Raw genomic sequence first — 16,792 nt, forward strand, 5'->3', positions numbered from 1 at the left:
AGCGGAAGGTGTCCCTGCTCATGTCAGGGGGTTTGGAATGAGGTATCTACAAGGTCCTCTTCCAACTAAAATACTCTGTAACTCCCCTGTGTCCTGTCACCCCATTCCCTGGAAACTGTCTCTCTCCAGCTTTCCTGGGGCTCCTTCAGGCCTTGCAAGGCCACCCTGAGCTCAGCAATGGCAGCTGGGCCAGCCTTTCCTGCCAGCAGAGCTGCTCCATCCCTCTGCTCATCCTGGAGCCTCCTCTGGGCTCTCTCCAGCAGCTCCAGCTGCTCCCTGGGCTGGTCCCAGGGCTGGGGCAGCTCTGCAGGTGGGGTCTCACCTGAGCACAGGGGCAGATGGATTGGATGTTCCTCCACCCACAGTGGGGCAGCACATTCTAACAGGAGGCTGGAGATGTACTTTCAAACCCCCAATGCCACATATGGAAGGTAAACAAAAATTCCCATTTTCCAAACAAATTACTGAAGTGGGAATTTATACCACAAATCCTGACAAGCAACTCTCCCCTGATGTGCTTTAACCCCCAAGTGAGTCCAGTCTTGCTGCTGTGTTAGAAATTCTCTGTGTATTTAGTGACCAAGTTACTCACCAGGGTCTAACAAATTTGGGAAAAGAGCATCTATGTCCCCAGTCCCAAACCCACTTTAAGGCACTGCAGGCTGGAACAGCTGCTGGGACAGGCCAGACTGCAGCTGCCATGAGCCACTGCTAAACTGCATGTTCCTCTTAGAGCACTGGACTCCAACAGGAAAATTCAGATGACTGTGGGGACAAACAAATCACTCATGAGGAAGGGAAAGAGGGAGACTGGGGTTTCCATCACCAGCTTTTAATTCTGTACCTCACTTCCCTCTGGATTTAACCTTTGTTAGGTTCTTGCCCTTCTGGAGACCTAGTGCCATGTTTTCAGGAGAAAAGCACTTTGTTTAAGGCACTTTGCTGGGATTTCTGTGAAATACGAGCTGTATATTTGAGTTCCTTTCAATGATTCTATTTATACAGACCAGGGCAGTAACACAGACCCTCCAAGTGGCATCTGTGATCCCAAAGCTCACTATCTTCCAGTGAATACTCCAAAATCTTGCAAAAGCTTTTGGTAATTGCAATACTATTAAATGAGTGTGACTTAGGATTCCATAGTAAGTACCTCAGGTACATTTTGATAGAATAAGCAATTTAAAAATAGCTTTTATACCAACATTGCTGTGAATGCACTGAGAGAGAACAGTGAAGCAGAGTCAAATTATGGACAAAATGTCCAGGCCACAGCTGGAGAGCTGCGCAACTCAGTGGGTGAGCAACTGGCCCAGGGAACAGGGACTGTGGTGACATCAGGCTGACACCAGTCACCAGTGGGGTTCTGCAGGGCTCCATTCCCAGCACTGTTATCTTCAATATTGTCACTAACAACCTGGACACAGGACTCAAAGGCATCATTAGTCTGCTGAGGACACTACACTGGGAGGAGCTTCTCACTCCCTTGAGGGCAGAGAAGCCCTGTGAAAAACCTCAACAAATCAGGGAGATTTGCAATCCCCAACCCCTGTGGAATTTAACAAGGGAAATGCTGGATTCTGCACCTGGGATGGGCAGCCCTGGCTGTGTGGACAGAGAGCAGCTGTGAGAAAGGTCTGGAGGGTCCTGGACCAGCTGAGCTGAGTCAGCAATGCCCTGGCAGCCAGGAGGGACATGAAAATGGGGAAGGGTCTGGAGGGGCCCCACGAGGTGACTGGGTCAGTTGAGCCTGGAGGAGCCTGAGGTCAGAGCTCCCCGGGGCTGCAGCTCCTCCCGAGGGGCAGCGCAGGGACAGCTCCGGGCTCTGCTCCTGCCACAGGGACAGCAGCAGGGAGCGGCTGCAGCTGGCCCAGCAGGGATTTAGGTTGGCTTTTAGGGCAAGGCTCTTCTTTCCCCAGAGGCTGCTGGCACTGCCCAGGCTCCCCAGGGAATGGGCACGGCCCCGAGGCTGCCACAGCTCCAGGAGCATCCAGGGATGCCCAGGCTGGGCTTGTTGGGGGGTGTGGGCAGGGTAGGAGGGCACTGGGGGATCCCTGGGGGTCCCTCCCAGCTCAGGACATTCTGGGATTCTATAAAATGAACTTTTCTGTAAAGATAAGTCATTAGATTCAGATAATCAGATAATGCCTTTTGTCCAAGTCCTTTTTAGATACAGACAGTGGGAACCTTTGAAACAGGGTAAGATTAAACTTCCAAGTTAACACTTCTCATTTTTTTATTATCATGTGACCTTGCCTTAGTCCTCCACAAAAGAGCAAAACAAAAAATAAACAAACAAGAAAAATCACATCATCAAAAAAAAACCAACAACCAAGAACCTACCAAACCCCACCCCACATCAGCTTGAAGTGCTGCTTGCACACCACAAACAAAAAATTTGAAAATGCTCAAGGTACCACTGAGCAAAAAAAAGCCCAAAGCAATCCTAAACTCCTGCAAGCAGAACCTCTGAAATTAACAGTTTTCTGTGCTGCCTCTGGAACTGTGCTCACCCAGCACACTGCAGTCACCTGTGTTTCAACTCCAGAAAGTGAGAAATGCTGTAATTACAGCCTTCATCACCTCACCAGCCCTCCATAGTCAGAAATTTTACAGCAAGGACCAGTCCCACAAGAGGGGACACTCAGATGTGACTTTTTTAGCATTAAAAAAAAAAATCTAGTAATTTATTCAAGATCCGAGATTGACACATCAAAATGCCTTAACCTTTGCAAGACTGCACTGTAAGTGCCTGTACCTTAAAACAGCAAATCATCTTTGGACTGAAAAAGTTCATCACAGATCTGTTTTGTAATAAATGTTCTTTCAAAATAATCCTGAAAACCAACCCAAAGCACAGTCTGCTTCTATCAGCTTTGGTACTAAGAACAGCTCAGTGGAACAGATAGCTATAAAATAATACAAAATTTATAGACAATATAGAACCATATTCTACAGATATAGAATATAATTCCATATTGTCTATACAGAATTATATAAACATATATATATGTACACATATGGAAAATATTTATGTTTCAGAAGTGGAAAGAAAAAACTCCACCTTTTCCCCATACCAATGCTTACATACAATAACCAGCCCAATTTTTTAAATTATATATTTCTCTGGCCACCTCTGGATGTAAAATCACAGCAGAGAAAATATTTAACCATTTCACAGCAAACACACAACTTGTCAGAGGAGCAGCTCCAAGAAGCACATTTTCACCTCTAGAAAACTGATTTTAGACACAGTCACAACCTTCTTACCAAGCACAGATGTGCCAAAGGGAGTTTTATTACCTGGGTTGCACTGCAGCTCTGTCCCGAGGGCTCCGGAGAGCACTTCCTCTATTTTCTGCACTATCTGATCACTCTGACAACTCCCAGCAGCTCCAGAGGCTTCGGAAGGCCCAGCTTGCTCAGCTGGGATCGTGTCACCATTGGGCTGGCCTTCCACCTTTGCACTAACCAAAAACAAAACAAAACAAAACAAACGAACAAAAAAACCCCAACTTAATACAAGTGTTTTTCAACAGTTTTTTGGATATTTTTTGTCATTCACATACATTTATTATATCCAGCCCTTCAGACCAGAATTCCAGCCTCCTGAAGAAGCCGTGTTCTTAGGGAAAAGTCTGCCTTTGGATTAATTTTCACTTATTCAGCCCGGACACTCTGTGACTGCTACGGTTGAGACGCAAGGGAAAAAAAAAACACATTCTGGAATGTGCCACATCCCCGTGCTCGTACTACTTTTTAGGGGTTTCCTCCACCAAATAAATACACACAATGAGCCCTCTTTCAGCTTTTCCATGCTCTTTCCAAGGTTTTCCTTCTTTTACGAGATAAACTCGGCGAATTTAGCCGTAAATAAGACAAACCATACAGGTGCCTGCCCCGACTTAAGGACAGCACCGAAACCGGGGGGAGAGCGGGTGGGCACTTCCCCCCACCGTCTTCTCTTGGCCCCAGGGCTGTGTCTCCCTCAGGGCGCCCTCACGGCCGCGACCCCCCCGGCCCCGCCATGTTGCCGCCGACTCGACCCTCAGGCCGCGGCCCGTCTCTCTCCGCCCCGCGCTCTTCCCCGCCGTTCCCCACCGCCCCGTTACCCGCCGTGCTGCTGCTGCTGCTCCTCCTGGATCTCCCGGAATTTGCTGACCACAAAGGACCGAAGGATCTGCTCGATATTCGTCGCCATGACACCCCCCCCTTCCTTCCTGCCCCGACGCGAGGCCTCCAACATCCCACAGTGCACCGCGGCCCGGGGCGCGCACTGACGTCCCCGCAGCAAACCCCCTGGCGATTGGCTGCGTTCGCTGTAAGCCCTCTCGCCATTGGCCGAAGCGGCGTGTGGCTGCGAGCGGCCGCTCTAGCGCGGCGCACGGGCCATAGAGCAGCGGCGGGTTCCGGCGGGGGGGAGGAAGGTCTCGTGTCCCCTCAGCCGCCGCCGCCATGTTGTGGCGCTCCCGCCACCCCCCCCGCACTCCGCGCCTGCCGCCGCGGCCGCCGGCAGAGCAGCCCCGAGCGTGTCCCCGTGGCCCGGTGAAAGCATTAAACCAGTCCCCGGCGCCCCGCGCCCACACCGCCGCCTTGCGCAGACCCTTTCCCCAGGCAGACACACCGCCCCGCCGCCGCCACCGCTCGCGGCCCCTCTCGCGCCCCGTACGCCGCGTCCGAGCCCCCGCGGCCTCGCGGAGGGCAGGAAAAGGCACCACGACGGCCGTGCCCGCCGGTGCGGTCCCCCCGCGCTCCCGCCCACCCTTCCCCGGCGCCGCTGGAGTCCCCGCGGCGGCCGCTGCTTACCCGGCTGAGGCCATGGCGGGCTGAGGCGCGGCGCCGGCGGGTGCGATCGGGAGCGATTCCATCGGTGCCCATGGAGCGGGGCCGAGCCCCGCGTGTGCTCCGGGCGGGCGGCGACTCTCAGGGGGCCCTGCCCGCACACGGGCGGTGCTGCTGCTGCTGCTGCATCACCACGGGGCCCTCAGCCCCGGCTCCATGCGAGAGGCGCCCGCCCGCGCTCCCTCCCTCCCCCTCCGCCCGGCGGTGACACGCACATGTGCTCCGGGGGCTGGCGGCGGGGCCGCGAAAATTAAAGGAACAAAGAGGGAAAACCAAAGGGAGGTGGATAAATAAAGTGCGCCTTTTGCCCGTCTGGAAAGCCGGAGCTTTTCTAGCGGTGATGGAACGCGCCGAAATGAGTTTGTCCAGAGTACAGCCACCCTAGGGACCCCCTCAGTGCTGCCCCTGATGCCTTAATCAAATCAAATTTTAATTATATGGGTGTTCAAACAGGCTGTAAAATCGAATATTCCTGCGGCTGGAAGACTCCCCGCACACAGTTTCTGTAGTGGTAACTTAGGGGAGTTAGTTGACCTGAAATAAATTTAAAATACTTCCAAACCCGATCTGGTGGGTGGCATCCTTGCTTATGGTAATCACTACACGGTCTTTAAGCCATCCTGGGATTCTATGAAAACCCAAGTAAAACTCTTTAATTACTGCTGGGGCCTAAAATTTTTTAACAATATTATTTAATAACCATTTGCAAGACCCCTTAAAAGCGGCATCATTCTTCACTATGTCCTGCTGATCTGGCTTAATATTGAGTTTGAAGGAAAAAATTAATCAGAGACTTGGATCAACTTGCTTACTTTTATGTCACACTTGATTTATTCCATTTTAAGTATAAAGTAGTTACAGTTAAGAGGTCCTTATACCTGGTTCATGCCATGCTCAGATTAATATATGTTATTTTCTGGTAGAACACTATGTCATATTTGATATCAAAGTAAAGACTTAAAATGTTTCACTTGAACAATTTCAGACATATTTGGATTCAGCTGATGCAAATGGCCTTGTCTCGACCAGGCATGTCAAAAACATGAAGAAAGGTGCCCCAAAAAAAGTCAGAGGACTTTAATGTCTGCTGCATGTTTCCCTCTGACTCCTTATAAACAAAACTAACGTGATAATTACAAAAAGTCCCTTTTTTTGAGGATCCACAGCCCTACATGAAAAATAACTGTTCTTGCTGTCTCTGCTTGCTGAATAAACTTCCTTTTATTTAAATTATTTTATTTGGTTTCAGTGTCAGGTAGTTTTCAGATTAATTAAATTTTTCACTTTCATCTTGTCAAGACCAGTGATTGTTGCTGGTTAATGTCCAATTAGTAACATTGTAAGACTTTAGTAATAATAGTTCTGCTACGATCATCAATGCTTAGAGCGTTTCTTCATGCAACTCTTTCTTTTCAAAGGAGTCTGGGGTGTGCTTAAATATGCAAAGAAATAACATTAAGCCTTATTTCCTAAGGTATTTTACAAACAGTGATGTTTTCACATTACAGCAATTGAAGGGAGGAAAACTGTGGTTCAAATCTTGTTTTATTAATAGTATTGTAGCACAATTGTAATGCTAAATTAGACTAAACGTTGCCCAATACTTTTTGGTTTCATAGAGCAGAAAGTTCAAATGTGGGACAAACTAAGGAGTTGCTCCTATGTGGTATTTCAAGGGATGTAGAGACAAAATCCACCTTTGCACAGCCCTCACAGACCACCACCGTCAGCCCCTGAGGCAACTGCCTGACGCATAAAATAACAACAACCTACTCATCCCTAAAGTCTTTCGGCCGCCTCTCCCCCTTTCCCCACCCGCCTCATATTCCTAGACTTGAGGAATTTCTGTGCCAAAGGGAACTCCGGGTGTCCCTGTCGCGACATTGCTGACACGCTCTCGTCCCTCCTCCCGCGCCGGTGCCGCGATGCTCGCTGGGTGCTGTAGTTCCGTCTGTGGCGGAGGATCCTTCCCGCTCTCGAATCCCCCCCTGGAGCACAGTAAGTCACCGAACCGCGCTGGAACACCGCAGGGCCGCGGCTCGCTCGGGGTGTGTGGCTGCCGGTGCCCCCCGCGCTGCCCGGGCCGGGCTGGGGGCGCGGGGGCGGTTCGGGGCCATGTGCTCCCGTGCCCGCGCCGTAACATGGCGGGGCAGCCCTCACGGCATCCCCGCTCTTCAGGGCAAATTCCTTCACGGCATGGCCCTCGCGGCACCCCCCTCATGGCATCCCTGTCATGGCTTGGCTCTCGTGGCGATCCCCTCTTGGCAATGCCCTCATGGCTTGGCCCTCACAGCATAGCCCTCATACAGTACCCTCAGGGCTTGACCCTCACGGCACCCCCCTCACGGCAGTCCCCTCATGGCAGTCCCCTCATGGCAGTCCCCTCATGGCATGGCCTCACAGCATAGCCCTCATGGCAGTAGCCTCAGGGCATGGCCCTCACGGCATCGCTTTCAGAGCAGATGCCCTCAAGGCTTGACCCTCATGGCAATCCCCTCACAGCGATCCCCTCGTGGCAATCTCCTCATTGCAGTCCCCTCATGGCTTGGCCTCACAGCATAACCCCCATAGCAGTACCCTCAGGGTATGGCCCTCACGGCATCCCCTTCATGGCAGATCCTCTCATGGCATGGCCCTCATGGCATCCCCTTCTTGGCAGATCCTCTCCCGGCATGGCCCTCACGGCATCCCCATCACAGCTTGGCCCTCATAGCAATCCCCTCACGGCTTGGCCTTCACAGCCAAAGTGGTGAAATATTTGCTTGAAGTAAATATTCAACTTCCAACCTCCCTGGTTTTGGACTTTGATTCACTTGGATTCTTTCCCTGCTGTTTGCAAAGTTGGGGGCTTACCAGCTTTTTAAGCATTCTTTAAATTTATCCAGTAGATATTGGAATTAATGAGCAGAGTTAATACTTATGCCTCTATTTTGTGTATATAGCTGAAAGGGTAACACGGAAAGTGCATTTCAAGGGTATTTCTCCCCCTTGTTATGGTACAAAACACTGAGCACTTCCAGCATCCTACATTGCTTGAGGTGTCAAATTTAGTACTATGGGGGTGGTTGTAAAAGTTTATGATCTTATTTATTTTTAGCAGCAAATCTTGAGGGAATGTTTTCCCTAGAAAAATGCCAAATCCAGCTGTTTGGAGAATCATACCTGGACACAAGGGGCCTGTCTTGCAGAGCTTCAGCTTGGAACATGAAAGATACATATAATGACTTTTCTTCTATTTTGTTTTCTACACCACACTGAATGACAGGAGGTGAAAGAAGATGATCTTTAAACTCCCTTCCAACCCAAAACTTTCATATTATATATAGCCAGGTGAGAGATAAGATTTTTTTCTAAATAGAACACATGAGCATAAAAAAGCTTATTTAACCCAAAGCTCTAACTGAAAATCATAATTGCCACCAGATTTTGGAAGCCTCTAAGCTACTTAAGCAGCTCTTCAGGTATTGAAGCCTGAGGAAGTGAAAAGTTTTTTAAGGCTGTTTTTTTTTTCCATCTGGATGAGCCTAATCCTGCCCCAGCCTAAACTTGCAATTCCCTCATAAGATTCTGGCCATTTTGCAGATTTGGTTGCCATGGCTGTTTTTTGTTGTGCTTCAGAGCTGCCTGCACACTTGGCACAGTGAATTCCCTCTGGAAACGGAGCCACACAGGACAAAAATGCAGGGAGAGGTGGATGTCTTCCCCTCCCCAGCCCCTGGTTTCCTGGTGTGTCTCTCCCTGGGACAAGGAGCAGGCTGGAGCAGGAGGTGGGAATGGAAATGCAAACTTGCAGCCACCGAGTGTGTCCTGGTCACTCCATCCATCGGGATGATCCAAGGGCACAGCTGGGCTTGCTCTCTTCACCCTCCCTGGCTGCCTTGTGCTGCTGCTTCCCTTGTCCTCGCTGTAGTGATCCTTCATCCCTCAGGGAGTTAGCTCAGCTCGCTAAGCTGGGAGTGTTTCCTTTATATATCCATACAGACATGTTTACTGTGCTGCACTGGTTACCATCGTGGTGTCAGCTTTCCAGCATTGTTTTCCTGATCCGAGTGACCACACTCCCTTGGCACAGGCAGGAGGGAGAGGAGAGGAGAGCCTGGAGGGGGAGAGGTTGGTGGGACCAATGGGGAGCTGCCCCAGGCATGGGCAGCTCAGCCCCGTGTGCACCTGCAGTCGCTGAACCTGCAGCTTGCGCATCCCGAGCCTGAACGGGGGCCAGCAGCTGGCAGAGATTCCCTGGGAAGGCCGGCTCGGAGCTCCCCTGCTGTGTGCCGAGCTCTGGGAGCGCTCAGAATGTGCAGTGGGCTCCTAAGGAGAGACTCAAACCATGGGTTAGTTCAGAGAGCACAAGAGCTGGTTCAGCTCACGGGTTTGGGGCCACCCAGCCTGGCTGTGGGTGAGTTTGGGAGCAGAGTGAAGGATGAGAATTTGGATCCCATAGGAGGGAATTGAAGTTCAGATGAGAAAGTTTCAAGTTTGAAATCGGGAGGGGGAAGTTGCAAGTTTTGGCTTCCTCTCCAATCCCTTGTGTTGACTTTTTTATCCCGTAACAAGTCTATGAAAAAAACCCTGAAACTCATAAACAGCTCAGACTGCTGGGGTCAGAAACACACAGCCCTCAGTAGGGTGGGAACTGCCAGCATTCCCAATTTGGGCTTTTTCCTGTCTCCTGAGAGAATTCATTTTTTTCTTCTGCTGCCTGACTGCAAGAGGAGGAATGAACCTTGTCCTTTAGTCCAAAGCCAAGTGATGAGAGCTCCTCTCCAGAGGCTGGGGGTTGTGGATTTGAACCTTCACAGTGACACTGAGCTTGGGGCTGCAGTGTTTGGGAAAGTGCTGTCACTGCTGGGCACTTTTTCAGACTCAGCTCTAGGAAGGGTAGGAGTTCATTGCATCCCAGGCTGGTTTGGGTTGGAAGGGACCTCAGAGCTCATCCAGTTCCAGCTCCTTGCTCTGCTGAGGGACACTCTCCACTAGGCCAGGTTGCTCCAAACCCCATCCAAAGCTGGCCCTGAATTAAGACACTCTGGGCAAGGACCACGTCTTTGATCTAAAGAAACTGAAATGCCTGCATCAGTTTTCCTGAATCCCAGTGTTGGGAATCAAATATACAGAGGGGCACAGAGGAAACCAACAGCACTGGAGCTTAATTAAAAAGAAAAAAAAATAAACTGACTGAAGTGAGCTTCAGTCAGAGCCTTTGCTGTTTGTGCTGGAGTGCAGAGATCTGATTGTAGTTGCATCTTTCCTGCTGTAGTTTGAGGTGAGGTGATAAGGCACTGCCTTATTAAAATACTCCACACAGATTGAATATTTGGATATCTTGCATCACACTGGAGAATAAATTGCTTAAACAGTTTATGTTTTCTTACAGAGTTTTGTTCATAAATGCAGCCAAGGAGCTGAGTGTAACCCCCAGGTGTGTGCACAGGGTAAGTTTGGGAAGGTCAGTGGCTCCTGTCCCCAGGAAGGGACAGGGGAAGGACAGCACCTGAGTAGCCTCCTGTCACTGCTCCCTGTGTTTGGAGCCTCCCTGTGCAAGAATCAGGATGGGAAAAGCTCTCAGGACTGTGGGGTTTGCCTCCCTCACTTGATTTTCTCTTCTCCACAGGCCCTGGTCACGAGGAAGAGTTCCCTGGTTTTCTGGTGAGCCCCAGCTGCCTTCCTGCAGCGAGGATAAAGGTCTCCAGGCTGATGCTCCTCCTTGCTGACTTTGTCCTGGCATCCTCGGGGATAAGCTCTGGGAATCTCCTTGTCTTCACTCTGTCCTTGCCTCCTCTCCCCCGGATACACTGAGTGATTAACTCATTTCTTCTTTCCTCTTCTCACTTCATATAAGGATCTAACAACAGACCCTCTCCTGAAATGTCTCTTATCTTCATTTTAAAACATCTTTCAAACAAACATCTCCTCCTTCTTTACCAAAGCAGACAATGGTTGCAGAAGGTAATGACATCCCGTGGTTTGGAATCTTTAGGGATTTCACATGTTGTTTCCAAAATGCCTGGGGGTGTGATAATCCTCACAGAGTAAATATCTACCTTGTGATTTGCTTTAGGTCTTTTGAGAACAAATTTTTTGACTACTGGATCAGTGACAAAAATAAAAAGGAATGTTGCCTCTTGGGATCTTTATTTTTGAAGTGAGGTGCTGCTGGGCAGCAGAGGGGCCTCCATGACATTTTGAGTGTCAGTGTAAAACAGAGGCTGCCATGGCTACATCTGAGCCTTCCTAAACTGGCACTGCCACCACAAGTTCTTCTCAAGCCACATTCCTAAATAAAAGTTGCTAGGATACCATAGTGGGATGCACAAATAACACTGAGCTTCAAAACAAATGTGTGAAACTTAATTTTCACTCACATTTTGATATCAAGTGATTAACAATATCAGGCATGCCTTGTTTTATTTACTGCTCCCATAGAAAGCTTTGTCCTGTATGTGATGAATTCTTTCAGCTGACAGTAGTACCAGAGCATGCTGCCTCAGGGAGGAAAAGGAGGTGACTCTGAGTGAGTTGCCATCGTGGTGAGTCCCTTGAGGTGGCCACAGTGTCACTGGGTCTTCAGGCTGTGCTCATCACCAGTGAAGGCTTAGTGGAGTGTGAATTTCTTAAGGGCCTTAAGCTGGAGGAGAGCAGGGCTGGATGGGATCTTGGGCAGGAATTGTTCCCTGGCAGGGTGGGCAGGGGCTGGGATGGAATTGCCAGAGCAGCTGGGGCTGCCCCTGGATCCCTGACAGTGCCCAAGGCCAGGCTGGACATTGGGAGCATCTGGTGTTCCTGCCATGGCTGGGCTGGGCTTTGAGGTCTCTCCCAACCCAAACCATTCCATGATAATTTGCATCATACCCCTTATTTATCACACTGTTGATTACATAGACTAATTTTTATTGCAAAACTGTAGATCCGGATTTTTATATATAAAGAGAATGTTCACAAGCTGATTAATAAACAGTTTTTAACTGAGGAAAAAAAAATACCTGGGATGGGGTAGAATTTATTTTGCTGTTTAGAAACAACAGGATGGGCTTCTCCTGTCCTGCACTGTTTTTGCCTCACTCCTCCAGCAATTGTAGGGAAGCTTCTGTCCCCTGTTCCCAGCTGGAGTTCCCTGACCATTGGCTGGCTGTGGGGTCATCAGTGGGGCGGGAATGTTGGGGCAGGGACAATTTAACCAGGGGCTGCCAATCTCTGCTCTCTTTGTGCCTCTGAGCTCCTGAGTCCTGCTCTCCTCAGCCTGGTACACATAGCACAGAGTGAGTAGGGGCTCTCTTGGGTTTAAATCATCCTGGGGTAAAGTTTTAATGTAATTAAATTTTTTAATTTAATTTTTTTAACATTTTAAAAGTTTAAAGTTTTAAATCTTTTTTTTTTTCAGAAAACAATGATGTGTATAGTTCAACTGATTATTGATAACATTTGCCTTAAAAAATACTGTTTAAGGCCCAGTGGCTCTGGACACCTCTGGCAGTGTCTCGAGGAGACAGCTGCCTGCTGTGTGATAAATGTTCTTCCACCTTACTGTGATATTGCTGTCTCTAATTCACCCCTTTGTTGTATCCCTCATTCTTTTCTTCTTGCTTGAGTTGTAATATGAAAGAGTTGAGCATAATGTGATTTCCCAAACAGCTGCACCATAACTTACAATTTTTAGCCTGACCTGAGCTTTTTTATTGCAAGTAATCATAGAGTTTTATACTTAAAATATGTCTGTAACATTGCAATATTTGGCTTTAGGCTGGATTAGAAACCAATTGGTCTTTCCCAGCATGAAACTACCATTAAATGTTAATTCTGGTGTGTTTAGTTGATAGCAAACCACTCAGAGTTAATTTTCTGTGTTTTATCCTTCTATCCACATTTATTTTGGACTTTATTCTGTCAGGATGTTTTGCCTAATCCAGATATTTTGCTTCATCAGGGCAGCTTTAGTCAAGTCAAGCTGTAGCAGCTGATGTGAGGGAAAGGCACATCCCTGCCTTATCTGAAAGTCTGCTTTGGATCATTTTTGCTTTCCCTTAGAAATCTTCTGGGTTTTGTTTTGGGTTTTTTCCCTTTCCAAGATACATTTTGTGTTGTCATCCTCTCTTGTCCTGCAGAAGGGGGGGCTCTGGGCTCACCTGGGGCACTGGACACGTGCGGGTCAGTGACCGGCTGTGTGAAGAGGGTGACCCTGATGTGTGTTGCGTGTGCTGGGATTACATCAGGGACACTCCTGGCTTTCTGTCCTCAACTCTTCTCTGGGCTCTGTTCCTCCCCTCAGCACAGGGAGAGTGGGAGGTGATTCCCTACAGCCTCTTCTCTGGAGCCAGGCTGGGAGAGCTGGGGGTGCTCAGCTGGAGAGAGGAGAAGCTCCAGGGAGAGCTCAGAGCCCCTTGCAGGGCCTGAAGGGGCTTCAGGAGAGCTGGAGAGGGACTGGGGCCAAGGGCTGCAGGGCCAGGAGCCAGGGAATGGCTTCAGAGTAGGATTTGATGGGATCTTGGGCAGGGATTGTTCCCTGGCAGGGTGGGCAGGGGCTGGGATGGAATTGCCAGAGCAGCTGGGGCTGCCCCTGGATCCCTGGCAGTGCCCAAGGCCAGGCTGGACATTGGGAGCTCCTGGGACACTGGGAGGTGTCCCTGCCATGGCTGGGGGGTTGGAAATGGGTGAGCTTTAAGGTCCCTCCAACCCAACCCAGCCTAGCCCAACCCAAACTATCATTTTAGCTCCAATAAGGACATGCATAACCAGTTTATACATTACATCCTCTTTCCTTTTTTTCTTTACTGTTTTCTGAATTCTAGTGGATTTTGTCATTGCAAGTGAACTCTTCCATCAGTAAATACGTGGAGAGTGCACAGAGCAGTAAATCTCAGAGAGCAGCTCAGGGAACATGTTGTACTTTTGCTGTGAGCCCCACGTGCGTGAGTTGTGTGTGCACACCCAGGCAATGACGTGGTTATCCCTGCACCCACTGGCCAGCAGAATGTCCCTGTGCTTTTCCAAACCTCACTGGAATGGGACAGTGGAGTGGATACCCCATACTACCTCATCTGAGTGAACTCCTTTATTAATTCCACCTGCTGCTGGCCTTGTGGTTGTTCTCTCCAAGGAAAGCCAGAGCTGGAAGTTACTTCCTTGTCTCATTGCTTGAAGCCTTTCCTTTCCATTAGGTGTTCAGAGCTTTTCAGTCATTGCCTCTAAAATCTCCTGAATGGCCCCATCCAGCTCCAAACACTCTGTGTTCATACAGTGACTGCATTAGAAGGGGTTTGACCTTTGCAGGTTTGGATTCTCCAAGGAAATGTTGCTCAGAGAAGCTGTGGACTCCCTATCCCTGTCCCAGGCCAGGCTGGACACTGGGGCTTGGAGCAGCCTGGGACAGTGGAAGGTGTCCCTTCCATGGCAGGGGTGGCTCTGGATGGGCTTTAAGACCCCTTCCAACTCAAACCCTTCAGGGAGTCTGTGGTTCTCTGGGTTGCAAATCCCAGCCTGGTTACACATCAGGGTTTTTCCTCTATCCCAGTTTTCTGTATAAGTGGGAGCAATTTCCAATCAAACCCAGGACAGTTTTCCTGTCAGGTTCCTGCCGTGCTCTGGGGCAGTTCAGCCTTGGAGGTTTAATGTGTATCACATCTGATGAAGTTCTCCAGCACTTCATGGTCCCTGAAGCTCCTGCTTTCCCCACTTTCCCCAGCTAATTCCAGCTGTTTTCCTTTGTCCTGCTTTCCTGCAGGGCCATGGCTGAGCGGGTGCTGGTGATCGGCAGCGGGGGCAGGGAACACGCCCTGGCCTGGAAGTTGGCCCAGTCCCCGCAGGTCAAACACGTGTTTGTGGCTCCAGGAAATGCAGGGACAGCTGACAACGGGAAAATCTCCAATTCAGGTAAAACCAGAAAAAAAAACATTTTTAAATTTGATAATTCAACCGAGATGTTGCTGAGTGAGCTGAAACCACAGCTGGTAGTGTGAAAGGATGATAATGATAATGAAATAATGATGATGATGATGGATTACTATTTTTCAAGGTTTTGGGCATATGAAATAGATTTTAGATGCAGTTAAGAGGAAAAAAAAAAAAACAAAACCTGAGCAAAGCCTTGTGTAAGTTGTGTAATTAATTTTATAAGATCTCAGCTGTGAAATCTCATTCTTTAGGTTTGGGTTTGGAGGATTCAGCCAGAGCTGTTCCTCTGGGAATCCAGCTCAGGATAATTGCTGTGGCTGCCACCTAAATTCCCTCTTGTGCTCTCAGAAGTGTGTTGAAACCCCATGATCCCCACAACCTGTGACAAGGACACTTTGTCACTGTGAACATAAATTCATTCCTTTGTCTTGGTGACCTTAAGAAATCAAGGTTACCTTCAAATGTTTCTCTGTGTACTGACTGCTGGGTTGGAGCTCTTTAACATATTAAGCTCTGACTTGCTGCAATTGAAACTTTCCATAGTTATTAATTTGGAGAAATCAAACTTCAGATGTTGCAAATTGAACATCCAGAATTTTGAGCTGCATTTCAAAAAAGCGTGGTCTGAGGTGCTGGCAAGCAGGGAATCAGTGCAGACCACAGAGATTCCTGTGTCCTTTCCAGAACAGATCCTGATTTAGGGGCTTTAACTCGCCTGAGACTTCAGTTTTCCCTTTGGAACATGTGATAAGGTGTGGAATTCAAGTTAACACAGGGTGCATGTGAATGTGGATCAGACACATCCATTTTCTGCACTTGTGTGGGAGTAGCTTTGTGTGTTGCTGTCTCATGGGGAAACGTGAGTGCTGCCAGGTTCTTGTACAGCAGGTAATTATTGAATAGAATTCCATTGGAATGCTTAATTACAGGCTTTTGAAACAACTTGGTCCATCATTTCTTTGACCAGTCACAGCATCATGAGTGAGCTTCTCCTCACTCCAGTTTTTTGCTCTGTTTGGCCTCTGAAGAGCTTAACAAGACCAGAAAATAAAAAAAAAAACCTTTACCCTTGTGCTCAATGGGTTCAGTGCCAGGCTGCAGGGCCTGTGGAATGGGAATTCCAGCATTTTTTTTCAAGCTGTGCCTTTTTGAACTCCCCTCTGTTTTTTTCTCTCTTTCATCCCATTAAAAACTCTGCACCAATAGGTGGAAAATGCTTGATCTCAAGCCAGGCCCATGAAATCTCTCCCATGTGGAATAAATGGTTTTGTTCTGTAGATGGACTCACCTGTGCTTTGGGAGAGAAATCTTCACCACCCTAGGAAGAACCTAGAATTTATGAAGAGTTTGACTTGTGTGGGTTTCTAAGGAAAGAATTTGTCTCACCTGTTCAGGAATTCCAGTGCTGTCACTGGGGCCTTGATTTAACTCAGGGTGGAAAATGTGGAAGAGCTTTACAGCAGCACGTGAGCCCTGTTATGTTGTGTGGGAAACAATACTTGGGATATCTGGGAATCTCCTTCCCTGCTTTCTGGGTTGTTTTTTTTTGCTATAATCAAGATTTGGCTCTGTAAGTTTGTCCTCCCTTCATGGTCATGGAATTGCCTTTAATTAGGATTGAAGCTCTGTGTCTTGGGTGATTACTGAAATATGAAAAAGTGAGCTGAAAATTATAAATAACCTTAAATCTTTCAAACTTAGTCTGTACTCAGGTAAGAAAAAATGTTTTTTGTGGTTGATGTGAGCTGGTAATTGTTCCCAGCAATAAAGTGGGATTTAGGTTGGGTGCCTAAATACAGGTTTATATTTAATTTAGGTGGATTATCAGGGCAGTTTTGGTGCAGAAGTACAGACAATGGCTTGCTGAATGCATTAGTGTGCCTGTGAATGGACTTCACCATCCTGACACCTCCTTCTGTCACATTTTACCTCTCAGTGTAACTTGTGCTCTTAAATTTAAGCTCCACCTTTGAAATCCTTGGTGCAGAGTTTTCCTGTCTGGTTCCAAAGGAATGTTCAGCTGTTGTTTCAAGCAGTCAAACACAGCTACAGAAATGTCCCCTTTCAG

The 16,792-nt window shown here is 48.5% G+C and overlaps 2 protein-coding genes and 1 long non-coding RNA gene across 6 annotated transcripts in view; 1 reads left to right on the forward strand and 2 right to left on the reverse strand.

Moving 5' to 3' along the window:
* Positions 1-4,265, reverse strand: part of SON (SON DNA and RNA binding protein) — a 36,661-nt gene extending 32,396 nt beyond the window's left edge. Inside the window, exons 1-2 of one of the 2 annotated variants that reach the window (XR_001519604.3) lie at positions 4,110-4,265; positions 3,301-3,464 (exon numbers count right to left, since the gene is read on the reverse strand). Coding sequence is in view for 1 of the 2 variants with exons in the window: in XM_015618725.3 (XP_015474211.1) it covers positions 3,301-3,464; positions 4,110-4,243 (298 nt within the window). In the remaining variant the exon portion in view is untranslated. The remainder of the gene's footprint in view (positions 1-3,300; positions 3,465-4,109) is intronic. The other variant, XM_015618725.3, reaches the window with a different exon arrangement.
* Positions 4,266-5,627: 1,362 nt separating this feature from the next.
* On the reverse strand, positions 5,628-8,071 carry LOC117245146. Its single transcript, XR_004499449.1, has 2 exons — positions 7,417-8,071; positions 5,628-6,827 (listed from the first exon to the last, which is right to left on the reverse strand). It is a non-coding gene; the product is annotated as an uncharacterized LOC117245146 (long non-coding RNA).
* Positions 6,781-16,792, forward strand: part of GART (phosphoribosylglycinamide formyltransferase, phosphoribosylglycinamide synthetase, phosphoribosylaminoimidazole synthetase) — a 34,829-nt gene continuing 24,817 nt past the window's right edge. Inside the window, exons 1-4 of one of the 3 annotated variants that reach the window (XM_015618802.2) lie at positions 6,781-6,837; positions 10,214-10,271; positions 10,451-10,521; positions 14,555-14,703. In XM_015618802.2, the coding sequence (XP_015474288.1) occupies positions 14,559-14,703 (145 nt within the window). In that variant the 5' untranslated portion in view covers positions 6,781-6,837; positions 10,214-10,271; positions 10,451-10,521; positions 14,555-14,558. Of the gene's footprint in view, positions 6,838-10,213; positions 10,272-10,450; positions 10,522-11,996; positions 12,096-14,554; positions 14,704-16,792 lie in introns of those variants that run through there. The other 2 variants (XM_015618793.2, XM_015618783.2) reach the window with 2 other exon arrangements.

The sequence above is a fragment of the Parus major genome, chromosome 1 (assembly GCF_001522545.3).
Source record: "Parus major isolate Abel chromosome 1, Parus_major1.1, whole genome shotgun sequence".
NCBI classification, from domain to species: Eukaryota; Metazoa; Chordata; class Aves; order Passeriformes; family Paridae; genus Parus; species Parus major.